Below are 23,600 nucleotides of genomic sequence, written 5' to 3'. Positions count from 1 at the left end.
TCTGTGTATGTCATTTGTATTACTTGAGTTTTGAACTCATGTGTGTACAGCTGTACAAGGATTGTCTTATATCACAATTACTGTTGGATTTTCTGCAAGGTGAAAATTAAAAGAATATGGATGTAAGCAGTTGAAGCTTATGCATTGGTGAAATGTTTCAGGAAGCTGGTCAGACTTATTTTGCACCAAAGACCCCAGGAAAAGAGGGGAGAGTTCTTCTCTCAAAAGATCCTGCTCCAGAGCTTGGAACTAGCAGCTTCCCCACCCTATAGGCCTCTTCCTTCATAATTTCACTTTGAAGCAATATTTTGGAGGCTGAGAATAGAATCATTACTGCCACTGAGTCATAAAAAGAGGGCTGATGGCCTTGATCTCTGTGGCCAAGTCTAGTATTCTCAAAGTCCCCTTTCCAGGAAGGAGAATGAGAGGAAGGCATCCAGAGATATAGGCAGTTGGCAGACCCTCTCCCTACTGGCTCAGTGAGTTGAAGGTAACTCAGATCTCTATGAAGGCACATCAGAAGCTGGATTTAGGCTGGAGGATGAGGGAGGCTGGTAGCTGGCCATGAACTCCAAAATGATGCCTGTGGGCCCCTCTTACATGGGATGGCCAGATTATTCAGCCATAGCCCTCGACGAGGACACAGAGCATGTGGGGGTCATGCCCCTGTCCTTCAATCCTAACCCTTATATTTTACCAGTGGCTACATTTCTGACCTCTCTGTCATTCCCTCCTTTGTTTTGTCATTCAAATGTAATTCCCCATTGTTTTCTGTTGTTATGGGACATTTCAAAAAATCTGTTTACTGGCTTATTTATTTTTAATTACTCCAGTAATATACAAATATGTTCTTGTTATAAAATATTCAAACAAAAAAGAAGTATGTAAAGTCAAAAACAAACTTTTCCTTCCAGTCTTATTCCCCTCCCCAGGGGTAATTACTGTTATTAATTTAGTGTGTACTTTTTCTGAACTTTCTCTCTGAAAGTTTGTATATACATTCATGCATGTATAGTTCTATTTTGTGGGTTTCTTTTTGCATAAATGAAATCATACTTTCTGAATTGTCTAGAACTTGTTTTTTGTTTGTTTGCTTTACTTGCTCCTCTCTCTTTGAGATCCTTCCAAAGCAATACCTACATGGAGAACTCTTTTTCAGTCCTTTTACCTACTACAGAGACTTCCACTGTAAATCTATCTGATGGTGTATTTAACCAGGCCTATGTTCTTGGACAATGACTCTACTTCCTTGTTTTTTTTCTTGCTCAAAAGATGCAGTAAAATGATATGACGTGAAGCTTTACCCACGCTTCCATCTCCCCTTTCCAAGATGCACATTGATTGCACTCTCTCCCACCTCTTCCAAACTGAGCGCTGCATTCAGCCCCACCTCATCACACCATGCTCCCTGGCTATTTCCCCTTGGCTGCCTTGGAAATTCTAGTTGGAGCTGCTGTCTTTTTGCCTGAGACAGAAGTGACTTGCTATTAAATAAACAGGCATTTGAAATCCACCCCTTTGTTACATTCTGAAAGCCAGAGGTTGCCACAGGACAGTTACTTAAATCAAGACAATTTCCAGGCAGGAAGAAGATGTAGAACCCTGGCATTATTCCTCTCCCTCGTTAGTTAGTAATAGCTTGATTGAGTATTGAGAGCAAGCCTAAAATGCTGCCATCAGCACCAACTACCCTTTAGATTAGCACACAGCTCCTATTCCCTTGAATGTAGTTAGGCCAGCTTAATGTCAAGGCATAAAAAAGATACTTGTTAAATAATTTCCCAGAGCTCCGGCTCAATCTTTAATTTGTTTTTATTTTTTACCCCTCTTTCCCTCTCGTCCCTCAGTCTCATTTTTGCTTCTCCTTTTTTTTTTTTTCTCTTTCCTCTATGCCAAAGGGTACGCCATTAAGTCGGGCTGATTTAAGGGCCGTCAACATCAACCTCTGTGACATGTGCGTTATCCTGTCAGCCAATCAGAATAATATTGATGATACTTCGCTGCAGGACAAGGAATGCATCTTGGCGTCACTCAACATCAAATCTATGCAGTTTGATGACAGCATCGGGGTCTTGCAGGCTAATTCCCAAGGTAAGGACAGCCTGTAATACTTCTCTGCTGTGCCTACAGGGGACAGGGGCTGGCAAGAGGGATATCCTTCACTCAGTAATTCAAAGAGGCTCACATCAGCCTGCCTGGTAGTGAAACCTGCTGTGGCTGCCGCAGCTTTCAAAGGGGCATCTCCTGCCTCTTCTTGCCAGCCCAGGAAGCGGGCTTGAGACCTGAACACCCACACTCACAATAGACTGCCTTCCCGAGAATGATCCAGCTTTTGAAACACCACCCCCTCAGCCTTCCCAAACAGTGGCTTCATGACCAAGGTCACCAGCAAAATGTCAGAGCACTGAAATGATGCTGGCCAAACAGTTCCCAATGTTTCTGCCGGACACATATTTTTGCCATTGACCTGGGTTAAGCTTTGCCATTGTTAGAGCTGCACGGGGGTGTTAAGCTTTGCATTGTTACAGGATGATCAGGGGATGGTGGTCTCTGGAGAGTGAGGACTATATGGACACTCAAAGCCATTTAGCAAGAGGTGACACTTGTCAGCCCGGGAAGCGTTCTCTGTAGGAGGCACGGTGGCTTTAAATGACACATCTGCCATCTCTGCTCTGCCCCAGTCTTTCTTGTCATTTGCTCTGGGATCCTGGACAGATGGTAACAAGTAAAGATGTTGTCTAGGAGTCTCAGAGAAGCAGCACTGCTGAACCCCTGCAGCAAACAACCTCACTCATCATGGCCTTGACGGGATTGGATGGGAAGTGTGTTCTGCCAAGTAACACCTCTGTGTGGGTTTGCCATGAGCTGGAAAATCATTGTCACACGTGGTCTGCTGGATGGGTGGCATTGGGTGCCTGATGGGGACCTGAATGCCATCACCCCAAGAGTAAAGGTAGACGATGCACAGCCCATGAGAACTATAGCCACTGGGCGATGAAGCACCGTCTTGGTGGTTTGATAAAGCTCCATCCTGCAGCCTAGGCCTATGTGCCACATTATCTTTGTCAACTCAGCATCACCACTGCCTCCTCCTGAGGTCTCCTCAACATCACAGTGAAGCCAGGAACGATAGTTCCTAGAATCCCTTTACCTGCATGGTTATGGGCTGGAGTCTACCAATGAGAGAGGACTCTGGGTCTATCTAGATGGTAGGAGAGAAAAAGAAGCCTTAGTTCTTGGGAGGCAGTTATAGCCAGACCTTGAACAGATGCAAGGTTCAAAGCAACTCTCAGCAGAAACTTTGGCAACCACTGACTTTGCTACTTGAAATGGAGACTGGGGTGCGAGTTTCCCTGAGGGTCCCGAGGTTCTGCTGAAGTTCAGGAGAACTTCCCCCTTGGTGTTGCAAGTGAAATGGATAATGCTGGCCTCTTTGACTTTGCTCCTCCAGCCCTTCTCTAGGTAGTGTCAGCCTCTAGTTTTCATCTTACCTGTAGCAGAGTGGCTTCTATTCTTGACATACCCTGGTTGATACAGCCTGTAGCTTGGTTTTGGCCTCTCCACTCCACCTCCTTTGCCTTGCCCCCCAATTTAAATCTTGGTCTCCATTTGCTCGGTCATGCCTGCTGGACAGAGCAATGTGCCAAGGCCCGAAGAAAGAGCCTAAACTCTTTCCTGCCTCCTGCACGGCCTGCTCAGGGAGCTGAGATGACAAAGGATGAGAGGAAACAGTGAGCTTGTCTTCTTGGAGAAGGAAGAGGCAAGCTAGGTTTTGGTTTCTGCCTTTAGGGAGTTGATCTTCACTGTGTCGTCCCACCCATACCCCAGCGTGGGCATCACACAGGGACCATGTAGAAATGCAGACTCTCATGCCACCCAGACCTACGTGGTCAGAACCTGCATCCTAACAGCATCGCTGGGTGACTGTGTGCACTACTTTAAGGCACAAAAAATGTTCACATTCACAGCACGGGGTCCAGTGGACACATGACCCAACCCAATTAGATGCCCCTCTTCTCCTGGCAGGAACTAGCAGAGGGAATGGAAAAAAGTAGAAGCAGGGGAAGTGCTCCCTTCAGGTGGAGAAGGAACCAAATTGGGGGGCAGGTGGGAAGGAAAAGACTCCCTTTCCCCAGCATGCCAGTTTCCTCCCAATTCAGTAATCATAACTTTCAAGGTCCTAGTTTAGTATCTTGACATACAGTATAGTCACATATGCATCTGACGTCGGTGTTTCTTCCAGCTCTCTTAAACCTTTTCCCAGACTCTGAGATCCTATTTAATGGCCAAACTGGTTTAAAAAAAAAAATGCTTCCCCTTTCCTCTAAGATACTCACTCAATCTCAAAAGCCTTCTTAACTGTTTTTATCACATCAATAAGCAAGAAAAGTAGATCTTGGAAGGAGAGAAGGAAGAGTAAGGGAACTCATTTTTTTCTGCAATAAAGAGGGGCTCTTTTGTGTAAATAAACATACACAAACACACACACACCCCCCAGAAGAGGCAGAGGATGTGCTCTATGGCTGGTGGTAGTCTTCAGAGACTCCTGGTTGGCACTGGAGTGGAGTGTACATCCCCCAGTAACCAGCAAGCATTTCATTCAACTCTTAATGAAGGACTGTTGAAGCTGTAGCCTCACTGAGTCCATATTCCCTCTTGCTTTCTTATTCTACCTGCTCCTCTCTTGTTCTTGACCTTCTAACACTTCCCTGTGGTGACACTCTGACCTTCTAAAAGTGGTGGCCCTGTGGTGGCTGTCAACGTAGGAGTCACTCCGTGATGGGTGGGTGTTGTAAATTCACCTCTGGTTGCTCACTGTACAGCCCACTTCTCGGGTTCATCCCAATCCATGGGGTCAGATGGACAAATTGAGATTCCAACTGCTCCCCCTCCTTGAGACCCCGGTGACCCACTAGAACGTCCCCTGGTCTCAGATACTTTTGTTACCTTTCATCTGGGCATTTGGCATGACCAAGCTCCAAGTGGATTGGAATTACCCTGGGTCGGGAAGATACCCTGGAGGGAAAAATGGCAACCCACTCCAGTATTCTTGCCTGGGAAATCCCATGGACAGGGGAGCCTGGTGGGCTACAGCCCATGGGGTCACAGAGAATTGGACACAACTGAGCTATTGAGGTTGATTGCCACTCCCCACTTTCATCACTCTTTATTTTGTAGTCCTTATGAGATCCATTCCTTTGTTTTGCCTTGAGAGCTATGTTTCCATCTCTCCAGAACATAGCAGGTCAGAACTGTGGACCCAGGACAGATGTGTATCCTCTGGGGCCACAGTCTTCATGCAGCCTTACGGCAAGTTGTTCTAACATGAAATGAAACAAGATGTGTCTTAACATTGAGGAGGCAGAGTCTTCCCTGGGATTTGTGTCCAGACACTTGACATTGCGTGTCACTTGCTCTCCTAGACTCACAAAAGCTCTTTTTCCTCTTCTTTTTTTCACATTCCCTTTTGGTGTCGCTGTTCTAGCCCACATGGTGTCAGGGCTGGCCCAGCATAGGGATTCTGGACCAGATACTTTCTGAAAAGATCTGAAATGTGATGGCTGGTTGTCAGAAACAATTACAGAGAGAGGCGGCATACTCCATGCTGGACGGTATATCCGATGTGACAGTTGGGTCTATGAGATGCAGTTTTAATATACAGCAGGCAAGACTGCAGTGACAATTATATAAAGCAGGTGAAGCCGCTTCTTGCTGGTCAGCAAACATCAGCTCAGAACCACTTTACAGCTCTTTACCAGCAACTAAGTGCCTTTATTTACAGAGCGCCTGTCACTTCCCTTTGGCTGGAGAGCTGGTGTATTATTTAGCACACATTTATCTGGGGAAAACATTTCAATTTAAATCAGCTGGTACAACAGTGACTCTTGCCAGACTCTGTCCCTGTGGTTCCAAAAGATAGGAACCGAGTCTGATCTTGCAATGGAGGGTGAGCAGAGGGAGGAAGGGTCTATTTTCAGAGAGCTGCTTGAGTCAGACCCTGAAAGGAAGGACCATGCGATTGAGTTTCCCATTATGTGTTTCTTGCTGTTAAAGTAGAGGTGATTTACAAGGTTATATTAGATTCAGGTGCACAGCATAGTGATTCAGTATTTTTATAGATTATGCACTGTTTAAAGTTATGATAAAATATTGGCTTTATTCCTTGTACTGTACAATGTATCCTTATAGCTTATTTATTTTATGCATAGTAGTTTGTGTCTGTTAATCCCTTATTCCTATCTTATCCTATTCTCTTTCCTCTCTTGACTGATAACCACTAGTTTGTTCTGTATATCTCTAAGTCTGCTTCTGTTTTGTTATATACATTCACATGTTTTATTTTTTATATTCCACATGTAAGTGATAACATACTATTTTTGTCTTTGACTTATTTCACTAAGCATGATACCTTCTAGGTCAATCCATGTTGTTGCAAATGGCAGAATTAAAATTTTTTTATGGCTAATATTCGTGTGTGTGTGTGTGTGTGTGTGTGTGTGTAGGCCACATCTTCTCTATCCATTCATCTTTTGGTGAAGGCTTAGGTTGCCTCCATATCTTGACTATTGTAAATAATGCTGCTATGAACAGTGGGATTCATGCATTTTTTTGAATTACTGTTTGTTTTTTGGGGGGATGTATACCTAGGAGTGTAATTGCTATATTATGTGGTAGTTCCGTTTTTAATTTTTTGCTATTATGCAGTTATATCTAGTTATGAAATGAGCATCTATAGTTTCTTCCTGCTTAACCTTCTAGTAAGAGTAAGTTTTATGGGAAAGAAAGAGGAGTAAGTGAGTGGCCACTATGCATCAGGCAGTATAGCACCCAGAACACACATGAGTATTGAACAGTGCAGATCTAGAGCGGAGGCTTATTGCCTTGCTAAGCGTTTGGATTTATACAAATATGATGATTAAATCTATCTTTTAAAAAGATGATAGCAAAAATATGACCATGGTAGAGGTGGAAAGAGATGGTGGCGTGAGCTACATGAGAAGACTACTTCAGTGGACTAGAAGGGATCAGATGAGGCCCAACAGGACAGGTTAGTGATGTTAGTGGTGAAGATGACAGAAATTGAGATGGATCTGAAATAGAGGAAACAGTCATTGAAGACTGGTTGATGGGAAGGAAGGTTGAAGACTGGTTGATGGGAAGGAAGTGTGGATGAGTAAGGATGAGGAGTTGGGAATGCATTTCAAGGTTGGCCACTGAGTAAATGTATAAGTGATTAAGCAAAGGACCCAGAAGAAGAAACAGACTTGGGAGAGAAGGTAAACATTTTGTCTTCGTTCATTTGTATTGAAATTTTCTGGATAATATCCAGCAAGAAATAAGAACATATGGTTATAAGGATAAAGTTAGATTTGAAATTATAGACTTGGGGGTCATTGGTGATAGACGATGTATAGGCCTTGAGGATGGATATTTCTCAGGGAGACAGGCAGGACAATTAAGAGAAAAGGGGTTCATATGGAACCTTGGAAACATCAATATTGAAGGGACAAACAGAGGAAGAGAACCCAATGAGAGGGCTGAGGACAAACATTTAGGGGAATAGGAGTAGGCGGTATGAAGGTAAATGAGAAGAGAGTTGGATAAATTCCAGAGCCACCATCTAGTCTCCTTATTGTTTGCCCCTATACATGTTTTCTTGAGTAGACTCCGGGCTCTCTGAGAAACAAGGACTCTTCCTTATCTTGCTCACCTTCATGTCTCCAGTTTCTCTAAGCACAGGACCTGACACAGCGTTGGCATGCCAGAAGAATTTGCTGGGCTGAACTGATTTGAAAGGAAACAGTGATTAGCACTGTCAGATACTGCAGAAAAGTCCAACAGACAAGGGCTTGAAAATGCCAGGAGTGCATTTGACCCTCAGGAGGTTCCCGATGATCTTAGCAGGAGCAGCTGCTGTAGCTTGTCACTGGTAGAAGCCATCATTCAGGCGGCTGAAGCCTTGATGGTAGGTAAGAATTGGAGACCCTTTATTACTCTTTCAAGTGGAGAAAGGGAGAGAAATGGGATAGTTCAGAGGAGCTCAAAGAAAGGAATTCCTTTTTGTTTTTAGAAGAGGGAAAAATACGCCATAGTTGTTGCTACGTAAGACTAGGGTGAAGCCCCAGAGAGGGAGAGAGTTTGAGGCTATAGGACAGAGTTGTTAAATGATAAAGAGGAAATCAGAGAGAAGCAGGAGAGATCAGGTGACCTTTAAAAGGGTAAGAATGACTCCTGTTCCTCTGAGTCAGAAAGCTGGATGGGGAAGATGGAGCTGGAGGAAGCTTCAGTCTGATGGCTCCTCCTTTCTTTATGAAGCAACCAGCTTGGCCTTCCTTGAGGAGTTAAGGAGTTGGACAGTTTGGATAGGGAACTGATGGTAATCAAGGGTCAGCGCAGACATCATGGGAAACACGTAAGGAGATGATTGGATTTAGAGGGGGCTTGTAGGCAGATAGGCCAAAAATGAAGCAAGAAACAAATCCCTGTGAGGTCAAAGAACAGGATTGTGAAGTAAAGGAGTGGGAGAGCCAAAGGGTGGGAGGTTTGAATAGAGAGAGGAATATGTGATGACTTCAGAGAGTGAAGTGTTCCTTGCAGAGCCAGAACAGAGCTTGGTGGTATTGCCCTGAAAACAGTTCTTCTCCACAAGGACTTTGAGCCCAAAGCAAAGATCACTTGGTCACCACCAGCACCATCGCTACCCATCACCACCACCCCTGATCACAACAATCATAGTAATTCTTATGCTTTTGGAACATTTCCTGCCATTCTGTGGTAGGTATTTTTTCAACCAAGACAATATGCATTTCTCAAAGCACCAGTTTCTAGCCTTGGCTGCACATTGTAATCACATGAAAAATGTTAAAAAAAAAAAAAAAAATCTGTGCCTGAGTTTCCCCTTAGCAATTGTGATTTAGCTGGTGGAAGGTTGTACAACCTGCGGATCAGGAGTTTCTGAAGCTCCCTGATATTTCCTGGGTGCAGTTAGGGTTGAGAACCACTGTCCAGAACCACTCCTCTGGTCAGTCCTCAGAGGAGATGTATGAAATAAGAAGGTTACCATTTTGATTGTAAAAAGGAAGAAACTGAGGCTAACAGAAGCTAAGTAATAATTTTAACCTGAATCTCCTGATTTCCTGGAAATCCTAACCTTTAAACTAGAACAATTCTGTTGTCTTGACAGGGCTTCCCAGGTAGCTCAATGGTAAAGAATCCACCTACATGCAGGTTAACACAGGAGACTCAGATATGACCCTGGGTGGGGAAGATCCCCTGGAGAAGGATATGGCAACCCACTCCAATACTTCCTGCCTGGAAAATCCCATGAATAGAGGAATCTACCAGGCTAGGGTCCCTGGGGTCGAAAAGAGTCGGACACAACAGAGCAACTAAACACGTATGTCTGTTGTCTTGACCTGTTGGTCTACAGTCTTCTTTTTGTATATTTTTGGGTGATCATTAGCTTTCCCAGTATTGAAAATCCTTAGGTGGAAAAGGGGTGAGGGAATGCAGTGGGCAATCGGGTTTTGTCTTCTGCCCAACTGGCTATGTTTGTCATCTGGTTCTGTCATGTTTCAAAGTGACAAGTAAAGGATATTAGTTGCCCAGTAGACAGACCTTCTTCTTGACCACAGCTTTTGAAAGGTGGCAGGGCTGAGATCTAGGACTACATAGCTATTAAATAGCAACATTACTTACCTTAAAGCCAGCAGCATGCTTCTCCCAGTGTCTGGATCTCTTCAAGAAGATGGCAGGGGTTTATTTTCATGCCTGGGCTAAATTCGGTTGTTGGTGTTAGGGTTCCTCTCTTGTTCTTCTTCCTCTTATATGCTTTGCATTCATCTGATTCATGCTATCTGTCCTGAAGTTGTCAATCCAATCCCACAAAAATTTATTAAGCATCTGTCATGTGCCCAGACTGTGCATGGCAGGCATTCTTGAGGAGTCAAGAGTCATAATGCACATTCTCAGTCTTTGCAACTTCCTGCTTCTGCTAAGTCGCTTCAGTTGTGTCCGACTCTGTGTGACCCCATAGACGGAAGCCCACCAGGCTCCCCCATCCCTGGGATTCTCCAGGCAAGAACACTGGAGTGGGTTGCCATTGCAACTTCCTAGCAAATATATAACTCTTCTTCAGGACGCTGGTTGATTCTTGTGAGAGAATTAGCATCTATTGAGGCTAACACCGGGGGCAAGAGGAGAAAGAAAGTGGGTTTGAGAGACACTCTGGAAAAAAGTACTCAGGGTTTCAGTAGTTGGAAACAAATAGAACTGGCTGTAGTCAGAGAGCAGAATGGCGGTAAGAAGGACAGCGGTACAGGGGGACGTGTTTGAGGGACAGCAGTCAGTACAGATTGGCAGGAGCATGGTGTGTGTATCAGGGAGCAGGGAGGCATGAGCCTGAAGAGTGGGTTGGGCATTGAGGAACTTTTTTATTTTACTTAAGAAGCTATAAATAATTTTTTATGAGTCTGTATGTTAGGAAGCTATAAATAATTCAGTAGGCACTAGGGAGCTACAGAAGATTTCAAAGCAAGAGAGTGATGGGATCAGACCTGAGCTTTGGAGAGATTGACCTGGCAGCCGTATGAAGCACTGTTTTGCCTAGAAAGAAGAGGATGCAGAGATACTGTGTAGGAACAGTGGTTACCCAGGAGGAGATCAGGAACCTTGAATCAGAAAAAGAAGGGGAGAATCTCGTGTGAGATGAGATGGTGAAACGGACTCCATGAATGAACGTGAGCTTCCTGCCTGGTGATGGAAGCCAGGGCCCATGCATAGGAAGAAGTTTGTGGAGAGCAGAGACTGGCTGTAGGAGGACGCAGTAGGTATCAGTGTTGGTCAGTTGGTTGTGTTGGGTTTCAGTTATGATTCATTTCTGCATGGACTCAATGGAAAAGTCCAGGTGGGCCTGAAGGTGGGTGGAAATGAAATCCTGACTCCAGGAGAGGGTCACACTTAGAGATCCACCGCCTTGCTCATGTTCTAGGAGTGGAGAAGAGACTCAGGGGAGAGGATCCTGAAAGCAAGCTGAAACACAGAAATCTGAAGACCATTTTAGAAAGGACACGGGGAACCATTGGTAGAAGCCAGAAAGTCACAAACTGAGCCGAGTTCTCAATGTCCTTGAGGAGGGAGGAGCATGTGTCTCAAACTTGGAACAAACGTTCACTGCCTATTTTCCTCTAAATAAATTTGTTTATGTTTTATGCCTTCTTACAGCCACAAGTTTAAAAAAATTATAATAGACTTACATAAACACACCAGCAGGCACACAAGCTTGAGACACATGCGTGCGTGCACACACACACACCACGGTTCCTCCAGCCCTCCATGACCCTCAGACAGTCACACTAAGTAATGTCCATGTAGAAGCAGATACTCTCCTTTGTCTGAATTTCAGCAAAGGTTAAGAGCCTCAAGTAGGGAATGACATTTTTCTTTAGAAGTATGGCTGTAGTCCTTGGAGAGCCAGCATTAATTGGGGGCACAGGGTACATCCTAAAGTCTGAGATAGCTTTTACTGTTCCAGAGAAGAAAATGTGACTTCTGCTTTATATATGAGGGAGATCATATGAATTAAGATCTCTAAATTATATTGGACAACAGGAATCTGGATTCAAAAGGGACCTTCCTAAACTGGAACTATGGGACAAAATCCACAGAATGGAATGGAATGAAGACCACTCAGCATTAAGTTTCAAATAATTACTCAAGACAGGCTGGATAAACCTTGCTGATAGAGGTGCAATTTGTTTGGAGCAGTGATTGTTTCATCCTGGCTGGTCTGAGAGGGAGTGTGTCAAGAGCTATGAAGATCTGAAGGAAGGCATTGACAGACAGGGAGTGCTGCCAAGGGGACAACCAGAATGGGGAAATGCTTGACTACATGTCACTTGCCCAGCGGTTAAGAGAATGAGGCTAGGGACTGAAAGGGTGATTTTAGCTTCTGCTCCATGGAACAAAACTGGGATTGATGGCTAATGATTAAGGAGAATCAGATTTTAACCTCGCAGAAGAAAGGCATGTCCAGCACAGAATAGCCTGCCTAAAACGATGGTGAGAGTCCTATCGCCACACGACCATTTGCCAAAGGCAGGTTCCCGGCATGATCTTTTTGACGGCAGGGAAATTGAATGAGATGAGTTCTGTGGTCCTTTATAACTGTGGGTCTCTGTTATTTTCTTGATTTTGATGATATAGAGCTCTGTGTTTTAGCAGGTCTTACTCCAGAAGCGGGGCTACACTCTTTGGCAGAATTGGGGTTATACCAGATCTCTTAGTGAAAACTTTCATGCCTTCCAGAATGGCCCTGTCTTTGTGTCTGAGATGGGGAGTGGCCTGCATCGGGGTGAGCAGCTGCACATCTGGCTTTTGCATTATTTTGACAGACCACCCCCATCTTCAACTCCCATGTCAGCCCTCAACACCTGCCCTTTCCAGTTTTCTCCCTCCCTCCCCTCTCCCAGCAGCCCTCCCATCCTGCACCCAGGACTTCTCTCGCTTGCAAGTGTACCTATACACATATCTTACACACATTCTCCCTGAAACCAGAGAAGCCTTTCTTTCAGCCTCCCATATAACATTTCATTACCACAATATTCTGTCTCAATTCTGAACTGGTGGTGGGGGAGAAGCCATTTCTCTTTATACCCACCAAACGAACAAAGCTCAGCGCTAAAATATTTTTCTTCACTTGTAACTGAAATGGCTGTTGGCTTCCATCCCAAAAACCAGAAAGACAATTATACTTAACTGTTTAGAGATTTATAAATACCACACTGGAGTAGCCTCTAGGTAGTAACTTTAGATACCCAGCCCAATAATTTTCTTTTATTGGTTTGTGATTTAGATCTTATTTTGAGTCCTCTATAATAAGAGGAGTACATTTCATTAAAAGAGCTTACTAAACAATAAAGAAAATCTGGCTCAGGGCTCTGAGCGGGTCTCAAGTACAGAAAGGGGCCTGCCCCATCCCGTTTCTTGCATGGACATCATGAGATGGATCTCAGCACAGTGGGACACATGTATTTCAGCAAAGCAGTCATTGCAGCCATTTTCTAAATGACTTCAACTTGGGAGAATTTTTCCTGCACAGCGTATTTCACCACATGAGAGATGCTCTGAAGACTGCCATCTACTATTCTGGCAATTGATTGACGCTGAAGGAAACAAGGAAAAACCACCACCATCACAATCTGTAACAGGAGATCGAGGAAGGAGGGATACTTTCTGAACCTGTGGAGGCTTTTAGACCCTCCGTAAAACGAGATCTAATTAGGGGAGTGGAGATGGGGAAGAGAAAGTCAGAATGGACAGTATCACTTATTCCTTTCAATAGCCTGCTTAGCAGAATTTGCTTCCTGACTCAAGCTGTGCCCAGCTTGGGACAATTGCAGTGAGAGGAAATCTGAGCTTCAGAGACAGAAAACAGATGTGGGGAGGTGTTGGGGTGCGGCTGAACTCATTGTCCAAGCATCAGGCTTTCATGAGCTGCTTAGCTACTCAAAACTCATGTGCCTAGTTAATGCTCTTTATAAAAAAACTACTATCCCCCCTTTTATCTTCAGATGAATCATGTACCATGCATGTTCATAGACAATATCTCATTTAATCCCCCCAATAACCTGCTCAGGCAGATGTGATTTCTTTCTATTTTACAGATGAGAAAACTGAGATTCAGGAAAATACAGCCACTTTGCCCAGAGCCTCTTAGCTCAGATCCCCAAACTGTCTGATTCCAAAGCCTGTACTTTTTCTTACCACATCAGTCTGTTCTCAAAAGAGAACAAGTGTTATTCTGAAGCAAGCAGGCCTGCATCTATCCATCTGCCTTTCAGGCTCATGGAAGCATCCCTGGGGACAAGCATTCAGGGAAATGGAAGCACTCAAGGCTCACCAGACTTCCAAACTGCCTCCTGTGCTCAAGGGCTAACTTTGTTCTGAATGCCCTTGTCTCTGGACATCCTCATTTTGTGTGACCCTGATCCTCTGTACCCCAGCAATCAGAGACACTAGGACACTCTTGGTACCACTTCATTGCCATAACAACTGGACAGACAAGAGCAGAGTTGGGAGAAGAGTTCTTCTTACCTGCCTCTGTGAACAATATAATTGTTGAACTTATTTTCCTGTTAATATACATTTGATTTTGAAGCTGTCAGAAAGAAGGTGGAAAGTTTGAACCAGACATTGCTTTCTTTTGTTCAGAAATGTATAAAATATTTCCAGGTTTTATCTACTTATCCCACTTTCCAGGTGGAATTTTCCATGGAAGGCAGAGAATGAACAGATTACTGTAGCTCTCAGAATCTAGGATTTCAGGGTGTGTGTTATGCTGAAAAAATGGCCCAGATAAATTCTCCTATAGGAGGAAAGTGTGGTTGTGTAATCAGTTCAGTCCAGTCACTCAGGCGTGTCTGACTCTTTGTGACCCCATGGCCTGCAGCACACCAGGCGTCCCTGTCCATCACCAACTCCCGGAGCCTGCTCAAATTCATGTCCATCAAGTCGGTGATGCCATCCAACCATCTCATCCTCTGTCATCCACTTCTCCTGCCTTCAATCTTTCCCAGTATCAGGGTCTTTTCCAGTGAGTCAGTTCTTCACATCAAGTGGCCAAAGTATTGGAGTTTCAACTTCAGCATCAGTCCTTCCAATGAATATTCAGGATTGATTTCCTTTAGGATGGACTGTTTGATCTACTTGCAGTCCAAGGGACTCCCAAGAGTCTTCTCCAACACTGAAGTTCAAAAGCATCAATTCTTCGGCGCTCAGCTTTCTTTATGCTCCAATTCTCACATCCATACATGACTACTGGAAAAACCATATCTTTGACTAGATGGACTTTTTTTGGCAAAGTAATGACTTTGCTTTTTAATATGCTGTCGAGGTTGGTCATGACTTTTCTTCCAAGGAACAATCATCTTTTAATTTTATGGCTGCAATCACCATCTGCAGTGGTTTTGGAGCTCCCCAAAATAAAGTCTGTCACTATTTCCATTGTTTCCCCATCTACTTGCCATGAAGTGATGGGACTGGATGCCATGATCTTAGTTTTCTGAATGTTAAGTCTTAGGCCAACTTTTTCACTCTCTTCTTTCACTTTCATCAGGAGGCTCTTTAGTTCTTCACTTTCTGCCATAAGGATGGTATCATCTACATATTTGAGGTTATTAATATTTGTCCTGGCAATCTTGATTCCAGCTTATGTTTCATCCAGGACAGCATTTTGCATGATGTACTCTGCATAGAAGTTAAACAAGTAGAGTGACAATATACAGCCCTGACGTATTACTTTCCCAATTTGGAACCAGTCCATTGTTCCATGTCCGGTTCTAACTGTTACTTCTTGACCTTCATATAGATTTCTCAGGAGGCAGGTAAGATGGTCTGGTATTCCTGTATCTTTAAGAATTTTCCACAGTTTGTTGTGGTCCACACAGTCAAAGGCTTTGGAGTAGTCAATAAAGCAAAAGTAAATGTTTTTCTGGAACTCCCTTGCTTTTTCAATGATCCAACGGATGCTGGCAATTTGATCTCTGGTTCCTCTGCCTTTTTAAACCCAGCTTGAACATCTGGAAGTTCTTGGTTCATGTACTATTGCAGCCTGGCTTGGAGAATTTTGAGCATCACTTTGTTAGCTTGTGAGATGAGTGCAATTGTGTGGTAGTTTGAGCATTCTTTGGCATTACCTTTCTTTGGGATTGGAATGAAAACTGACCTTTTTGAGTCCTGTGGCCACTGCTGAGTTTTGCAAATTTGCTGGCATATTGAGTGCAGCACTTTCACAGCATCATCTTATAGGATTTGAAATAGCTTAATTGGAATTCCATCACCTCCACTAGCTTTGTTCTTAGTGATGCTTCCTGAGGCCCACTTGACTTCGCATTCCAGAATGTCTGGCTCTAGGTGAGCCAGATAACCAAACCATCTGGGTCATGAAGATCTTTTTTTGAATAGTTCTTCTGTATATTCTTACCACCTCTTCTTAATATCTTTTGCTTCTGTTAGGCCCATACTATTTCCATCCTTTATTGTTCCCATCTTTGCATGAATAGTTCCCTTGGTATCTTTAATATTCTTGAAGAGATCTCTAATCTTTCCCATTCTATTGTTTTCCTCCTATTTCTTTGCATTGGAAAGGGTGGTTGTATAATCAGAGAAGGTAAAAGAAATCTTATCATTTCACTGATTCACTGAAACTGCTGATGAGATTCCAGATGAGGATCAACAGTTCTTTACCTGAGCATTAGTTTTGTGAGTTGCCTGAGGTTAGTCCCTGCTCTTTCCATGGTCCATGCCATTATGACACTATAGGGATCTCTAGGCAGAAGTGACATAGATGTGTAAAGTGAATAGTATGACACAACTTGAATGTACATATTTAATGATATGGGGGCTGGAACATTCTAGAGTACCTTGCAAAATGCATGGTGTGAGGCCTTTGTAATTGCTGAGGCACAAATGAGATCCATATGCTGTGAAGATAGCATGCATGCCTCAGGCTATCAAATGAACCTAGCCAATTATCCTGTGTATTTTTGTCTCTACCCATCCTTTTCTTTAGAAAAATTATTTTAATTTACTTATTTATTTGGCTGTGCCAGTTCTTAGTTGCAGCACTGAGGATGTTTGATCTTTATTGCAACATGTGGGATCTAGTTCCCTGATCAGGTATCAAACCCAGGTCCCCAGCATTGGGAGCACATAGTCTTAGCCACTTAACCACCAAGGAAGTTTCATTACTCATCCTTTTATAGGCAAAAACTCATGTGAAGTCCTAAAACCTTTATTTCCTTTTTTAAAAAAATAGGCCTGCAAAAAAGTCAAGTGACTTATAAATGACTTTAGTTTTGGATTGACAGAATATTTAAGGGTATGAGTGGTTATACTTCAAGGAATGTTCTGGAGGAAATTATTCCCCCACTGGAAAAGCAATATAGTAGTCATTGAGCATCTTGTTACATATCTCCTGTAAAGAGTTTCTCCCAGATATCCTAAGTACCACTGGCCATCACCACACACTGTGTTATGAGAAGGCAGAAGTTGCTTTGGGCTGCGATGCTCCAGACTCAGTGGACTTGAATCTAAAAATAGGTGTGATTATTGTAAGTAAAGGGGCTGCAGGCAGATGGAAAGGGCTGGGGCAAAGTGAGAAAAGGCATACAAGCAGGAAAGGTCAAGTTTATTCACAACAGGGCACTTGGCTATATGTCTACTGATGACATAGCTGAGGGGCTTAAAGATCTCAGAGTGTCAAAGGAAATGATTGTAGGGGAGATCACTGTTAACTTGGATAGGCTTTCAAAGAATGGCCTTTTCTACCATCTTGCTGACCTCCCCTCTCCCACCCATTGTCAGGCATTTAAATGCTTAGCATAGCACCTCACACCTAGTAAATCCTCAGTAGAGCTTGGTGGAGTGAGTAGATACATGATTTAATCCCCATATCTGTTGTTTGCAGTCTGCTCTGCTTTAGCTTGCCCTCCAGTGAGATAAAGCAGTTCAATCCCTCTGTTAAATACTACATCCTTTCCTTCCAGGCTTCAGCCACTCTCCATTCATTTGATAGCTGGGCACTGGGCAAGCGTTCCAAAGATCAAAGACTTTGAACTTGTTCATAAGAGCCATGGTCAGACTTGTCCAAGAGTTCTCTAGTGCAAATCATCCCATTCTTTTAATCTATGCTAATAGCTCCTGATCCTCAGCATTTTACTAGCCTCACTGCAGGTATATTTCACTGTACCAGCCCAAGGCCTGAGGAGGCTGTAGCATTGAAAGCCTCAAAGTTCAGTAACATACAGAAAACATCTCTACTTTCTGCTCTGGGGGGCTTGGAATGGTTTCTCAGAGCTTCCCTGGCCACATGGAGATTGATGCTGTCTCCTCTCAGCATCTGATGGGCAGCCAACTGTGCTCTATCGCCTGGGTGGGGAGTAGACAAGGGCAATCCAGCAGATGGGTTTTGTTTCTCTGCTTATTGATGTTGAGGGCTCCGCACGTGGCGCTGGTTGTAAAGAATCCTCCTGCCAATGCGGGTGATAAAAGAGACGCAGGGTAGATCCCTGGGTCAGTATCATCCACTGGAGAAGGCACTGGCAACCCACTCCAGTATTCTTACCTGGAGAATCCCATGGACAGAGGAGCTTGGCGGGCCACAGTCCATGGGGGCCACAGAGAGTGGGACATGATTGAGCGACTGAACACAGTAATGGTGAATCACAAGTGGACCGTCAGAGGGATGGCGCCATTGTGTAGGGTCAAGGAACCAAGTTTTAAATCCTACTTATGTCAGTCGTGTGGTATTTAACTTTGGATAAGCACTCTGACTTCACTTCTTCTTCCCAGAAACGGGGTTTGTTAGAGTGGCACCACCTAAATATCCCGAGGGACTTTGTGAACCCAAGAAGATGATGACTGCAGAGTGGTTTCATAAAACATCAAGGGCTTTAGAGATTGCATTGTGCACTCAAGTTAACCATGGTGTGTGTGCGCTCTAGAACTGAAAACTCGGATTTGAATGCAGTTCTGTTACCTACTAGGCGGGGACAAACTATTTAACCTCTCTGTCCCTCAGTTTTCTCATTGGGAACACTAACTGTACCTGGTTCATCAAATTTCTTTGAGATATAAATGAGATATAGGACTTTGTCTAGTCCATATGTTACCTTTACATGAGTCAGAAAAAGTCAGTTCTTCCTTGATATACTTTACTCTCATCTGTTGAAAAACTCTCATAATACACTGATTATCTTTGAACAGTATGCTTTTCTACCATCTGCTGGGGAAAAAAAAACATCGTAATAAATATGCAAATATAATGTGTCCACGGTATGAGTGATGCCCACTTGGAAGCTGTTGCTCAGTATCTGACCTTCATAACCATGCATGGCTTGAGTGGATGGATATAAAACAGTATTGAGGGTGTAGTTAGAGATCAAGCAAATTTAGCCTTTTTGCTATTCAGTTCAGTCAGTTCAGTCACTCAATTGTGTCAGACTCTTTGCAACCCCATGGACTACAGCACGCCAGGGTTCCCTGTCCATCACCAACTCTTGGAGCTTGCTCAAACTCATGTCCATCGAGTCAGTGATGCTAGCCAAACATCTTATCCTCTGTCATCTGCTTCTCTTCCTGCCTTCAATCTTTTCCAGCATCAGGGTCTTTTCCAATGAGTCAGTTCTTTGCATCAGGTGGCCAAAGTATTGGAGTTTCAGCTACAGCATCGGTCCTTCCAAAGAATATTCAGGACTGATTTCCTTTAGGACTGACTGGTTTGATCTACTCGCAGTCCAAGGGACTGCATGGGTCTTCTCAAGGGTCTTCTCCAACACCACAGTTTGAAAGCATCAATTCTTTGGCACTCAACTTTCTTTATAGTCCAGCTCTCACATCCATACATGACTACTAGAAAAACCATAGCTTTGACTAGACAGACTTCTGTTGGCAAAGTAATATCTCTGGTTTTTAATATGCTGTCTAGGTTGGTCATAACTTTTCTTCCGAGGAGCAAGTGTCTTTTAATTTCATGGCTGCAATCACCATTTGCAGTGATTTTGGAGCCCCCCAAAATAAAGTCTGTCACTATTTCCATTGTTTCTCCATCTGTTTGCCATGAAGTGATGGGACTGGATGCCATGATCTTCGTTTTTTGAATGTTGAGTTTTAAGCCAACTTTTTCACTCTCCTCTTTCACTGTCATCAAGAGACTCTTTAGTTCTTCACTTTCTGCCATAAGGATAGTGTCATCTGCATATCTGAGGTTATTGATATTTCTCCCAATGATCTTGATTCCAGCTTGTACAACAGTCTTGATTCCAGGCTGGCATTTCACATGATATACTCTGAATATAAGTTAAATAAGCAGGGTGACAATATACAGCCTTGATGTTACTCCTTTCCCAATTTGGAACCCATCCATTGTTCCATGTCCAGTTCTAACTGTTGCTTCTTGACATGCATACAGATTTCTCAGGAAGCAGGTAAAGTGGTCTGGTATTCCCATCTCTTGAAGAATTTTTCAGTTTGTTTTGATCCACACAGTCAAAGGCTTTGGCATAGTCAATTAAGCATAAGTAGATCTTTTTTTGGAACTCTCTTGCTTTTTCTGTGATCCAAAAGATGTTGGCAATTTGATCTCTGGTTCCTCTGCTTTTCTAAACCCAGCTTGAACATCTGGAAGTTCTCAGTTCACATACTGTTGAAGCCTTGCTTGGAGAATTTTGAGCATTACTTTGCTAGTGTGTGAGATGAGTGCAATTGTTCAGTAGTTTGAATATTCTCTGACTTTGCCTTTCTTTGGGATTGGAACAAAAACTGACCTTTCCAGTCTGTGACCACTGCTGAGTTTTGCAAATTTGCTGGCATATTGAGTATAGTACTTTCACAGCATCATATTTTAGGACTTGAAATAGCTCAATCGGAATTCCATCACTTCCACTAGCTTTGTTTGTAGTGATGCTTCCTAAGACCCACTTGACTTCACATTCCAGGATGTCTGGCTCTAGGTGAGTGATCACACCATCATGATTATCTCGATCATTAAGCTCTTTTTTTGAATAGTTCTTCCGTGTATTCTTGCCACCTCTTCTTAATATCTTATGCTTTTGTTAGGTCTGTACTGTTTCTGTCCTTTATTGTACCCATCTTTGCATGAAATATTCCCTTGATATCCCTAATTTTCCTGAAGAGATCTCTATAGTCTTTCCCATTCTGTTGTTTTCTTCTATTTTTGCTATTAATATTTGATAATTTTTCATTTTCTTTCATTTGCTCACTCAAAATAGCAATTAGCAAGGTAGGGTTAGCCATTTGTATCCATCAACCAGATTTTCTGTTGATTCTGTTCATCAGTAGGTATGCATGGAATGCTGATAGTGGTCGAAACCAAGACCCCTTTGGGAAGTGAGCCATCAAGGTTAGGGAGACTTACAATAGCCTACAGAGTGTTGAAGAAGAACGAGGGCAGACTCACTGTGACCACTGGAGTTTTCCCTCATAGACAGGCAGTGTGGTATCCCTCAATGGAACTCTTTTAGGAAGCAGAAAGGTGAGGCCTCCGCTCAGTGATAGAAGCCCTCACACACAGCTGCTCTGTGGCAGTTGGTTATGGAGGAGCGCTGACGATTGGGTGAAATGACATCAATCCAGAGCTGCTGCTGGCTGAGTGGAGTTCATGCTGCTCCAGCTAGATGGTAGGTTTTACCCAGCCTTCCTCCTTTACCTCTTTTTACTTCAAAAAATATAATTTAGGCCCTCAGCCTGGGATGCTGGGGAATGACTTATTCTTCATTGAGAAAGGGTCTTGCATCCTTTTAAATGCCTAGTAAAATAATGGGTCCCTTCCTTAGTGCCCCCTCAAACCGCCCCCCCCCCCCACCACATGCGTGCATGCTCAGTCACTGCAGTCATGTCTGACTCCTTGTGACCCTATGGACTGTAGCCCGCCAGGCTCCTCTGTCCATGGGATTCTCCAGGCAAGAATACTGGAGTGGGTTGCCATGCCCTCCTCCAGGGGAACCCCCGCCATAGGTCTGTGCAGAAATATTTGCATATGCATTCAAGAAATCTACCAGGCCCAGTGTCTTTTCACCTTAGCTGCACACTGAATCAACTAGGTGACTTTTTTAACCCTGCCAAGTCCAGGCTGCATCCCAGAGCGACCAAGTCAGACTCTGAGCATCAGAGATTCCAAGGTGCAACTAGAGTTGAGAAGCGCAGGCCTCTGCTCTTCTTTAGGCAAAGTGGCTATCTGTGAGCCTCCTATCAGGGCTGCAGAGTCACTAAGCTCAAATCTCCATGGACTGGCAGCCTCCTAAGGGTGATAACTGGGGATTTTGGAGGGCATCTAACTTTGACTCATGAACTTCCAGCCTTCCTCTATTCCAGTCCAGAAAGAGCAGAGGAGATAAAGTAGGGGAGTGTGCATGGGAGAGACCAAGGCAGGCGGGGGCAGGTAATTCTCAGAATGCCTAATCGGCAGAGGAAATGGGAAATTTTTGAAAATCAGTCTCTGGTTCTAATGACAAGGAAAGACGGTAAATAATGAGAGAACGTCAGGGTTGAAGTTTCACACTTAATCTATAAACCTACTTTTAACAGGCCCTTGGGTGATTATAAATTCATGATACCTTTCTTCTTATTGGGTTGTATAAGGCTGTTCCACATTTCTAAAGGCAGCCCAGATGTATCTCTTATTTATTTATCTATCCATTTATTTATCTATTTACATTTAGGATATTGAAGAATTTTTTTAAAGCCCTGTTTTTTATGAACATTAATTATATACCATGCAAGGAAGCAATTGCCTGTACATTATGAAATATTAAATCAAAATGCTTCCCATTCCCAGATGTCCCAGAGATAAATACAGCAGTATATTGAAGCCCCTCTTGGAGCTGTTTTGCCTGCAAATTTATTGTTTTGTCTCCATTTTCAGAAAGCCCTGTTTTCTGTGAAGTATAGCACTCTAGGTAGTTTTTAAGGCGCAAACTCCTCTGGAGTTGCCTGTGTCGGCAACAACTCTTATGTAGATGGTACACGAGGGATGGCGTGTTGATCGGCTCCTTTAAGATGACAAATGGGCAGAGAGTGTTATTGTCTTTGATTGCACGCCTTACATCATCTGTATGTAGGAATAAGAGGGCCATACTTTATCTTTAGCCATTTTATAAATATTTAAGTCCTTATAGTTGCCTAAAGATATTAAAGCATATTTTACAGTAGTCGGAATATAAATATTATATATAGCACGCGATACCAAAGTAGTTTAATGAATTCGTAATTTTCTGTTCACATTTATTGGAATGTGTTTTATGTTCCAAAAGTTCCATTTAAAGAATAAGATACCATTCTGCTTCCTGACAACACACCAAGTGTTGGCTGGCGTTTCGGGCGGGGGTCTCAGTCCCCGTGTCTGTAGAGGCTTGCATTAGGAAGCAGGGAGGCAGGAAGTCAGGGCCCTGAGATACATTTCCCCCATCTCTATATTTAAAACTATATACAAATAACTCTTTGAATAAACAATTCTGGTGCTTATTTAAATCATTAAAGCATTCCAGAGAGAAAACTTTTTATAGCCCCTTTCCTCTACTCGAGGAGACTAATTCAGAGAACCTCAGGTAGAACAATAAAGATGTAGTTTGCAATTTTCCCTTCCTCCCCAGCCCCTTTCTTAGGGGCACAGACCCTGATGGCCAGTATGCTCCCCGATGCAGCGTATTATTGGTTTGGGTGGTGCCTTCCTGATGAGTGCTGAACATTTCTCGCTACGTTAGAGTCCCCACTTGGTCCTTCCTTTTCCTAAGTGCGAAGAAGTGACAGGGAGACTATTCCTGCACCTCTTTTCAATTTTCCAGTGAAATATAAAGACTTCCCTCTTTAATATTTCACAAAGTTTCTCCAGCTCCCAGCGGGAGTCCATGCTGGGTAATGTTCGCTAATTACCAACAACAAAAGTAGACATACAACGCTGGTAAATTACCTGACCCTTTCCATTTTAATGAGACAACAAGGATTTCTCGAAGTGATGTTGTTTCACTGGTTAATGGTGTCAGCAATGTTGTAATTGTGGGTTGAGACACATTAGCTGAACAACC

At 43.4% G+C, this 23,600-nt stretch overlaps 1 protein-coding gene across 15 annotated transcripts in view; it reads left to right on the top strand.

Moving 5' to 3' along the window:
- Positions 1–23,600, top strand: part of KCNMA1 (potassium calcium-activated channel subfamily M alpha 1) — a 777,298-nt gene that overhangs the window by 694,508 nt on the left and 59,190 nt on the right. For all 15 annotated transcript variants that reach the window (XR_009493216.1, XM_024986560.2, XM_024986559.2 and 12 more), the window contains 1 exon segment: positions 1,899–2,091. Coding sequence is in view for 14 of the 15 variants with exons in the window: in XM_024986560.2 (XP_024842328.1) it covers positions 1,899–2,091 (193 nt within the window). In the remaining variant the exon portion in view is untranslated.

The sequence above is a fragment of the Bos taurus genome, chromosome 28 (genome assembly GCF_002263795.3).
Source record: "Bos taurus isolate L1 Dominette 01449 registration number 42190680 breed Hereford chromosome 28, ARS-UCD2.0, whole genome shotgun sequence".
NCBI lineage: Eukaryota > Metazoa > Chordata > Mammalia > Artiodactyla > Bovidae > Bos > Bos taurus.
This window is presented reverse-complemented; position numbering and strand designations above follow the sequence as displayed.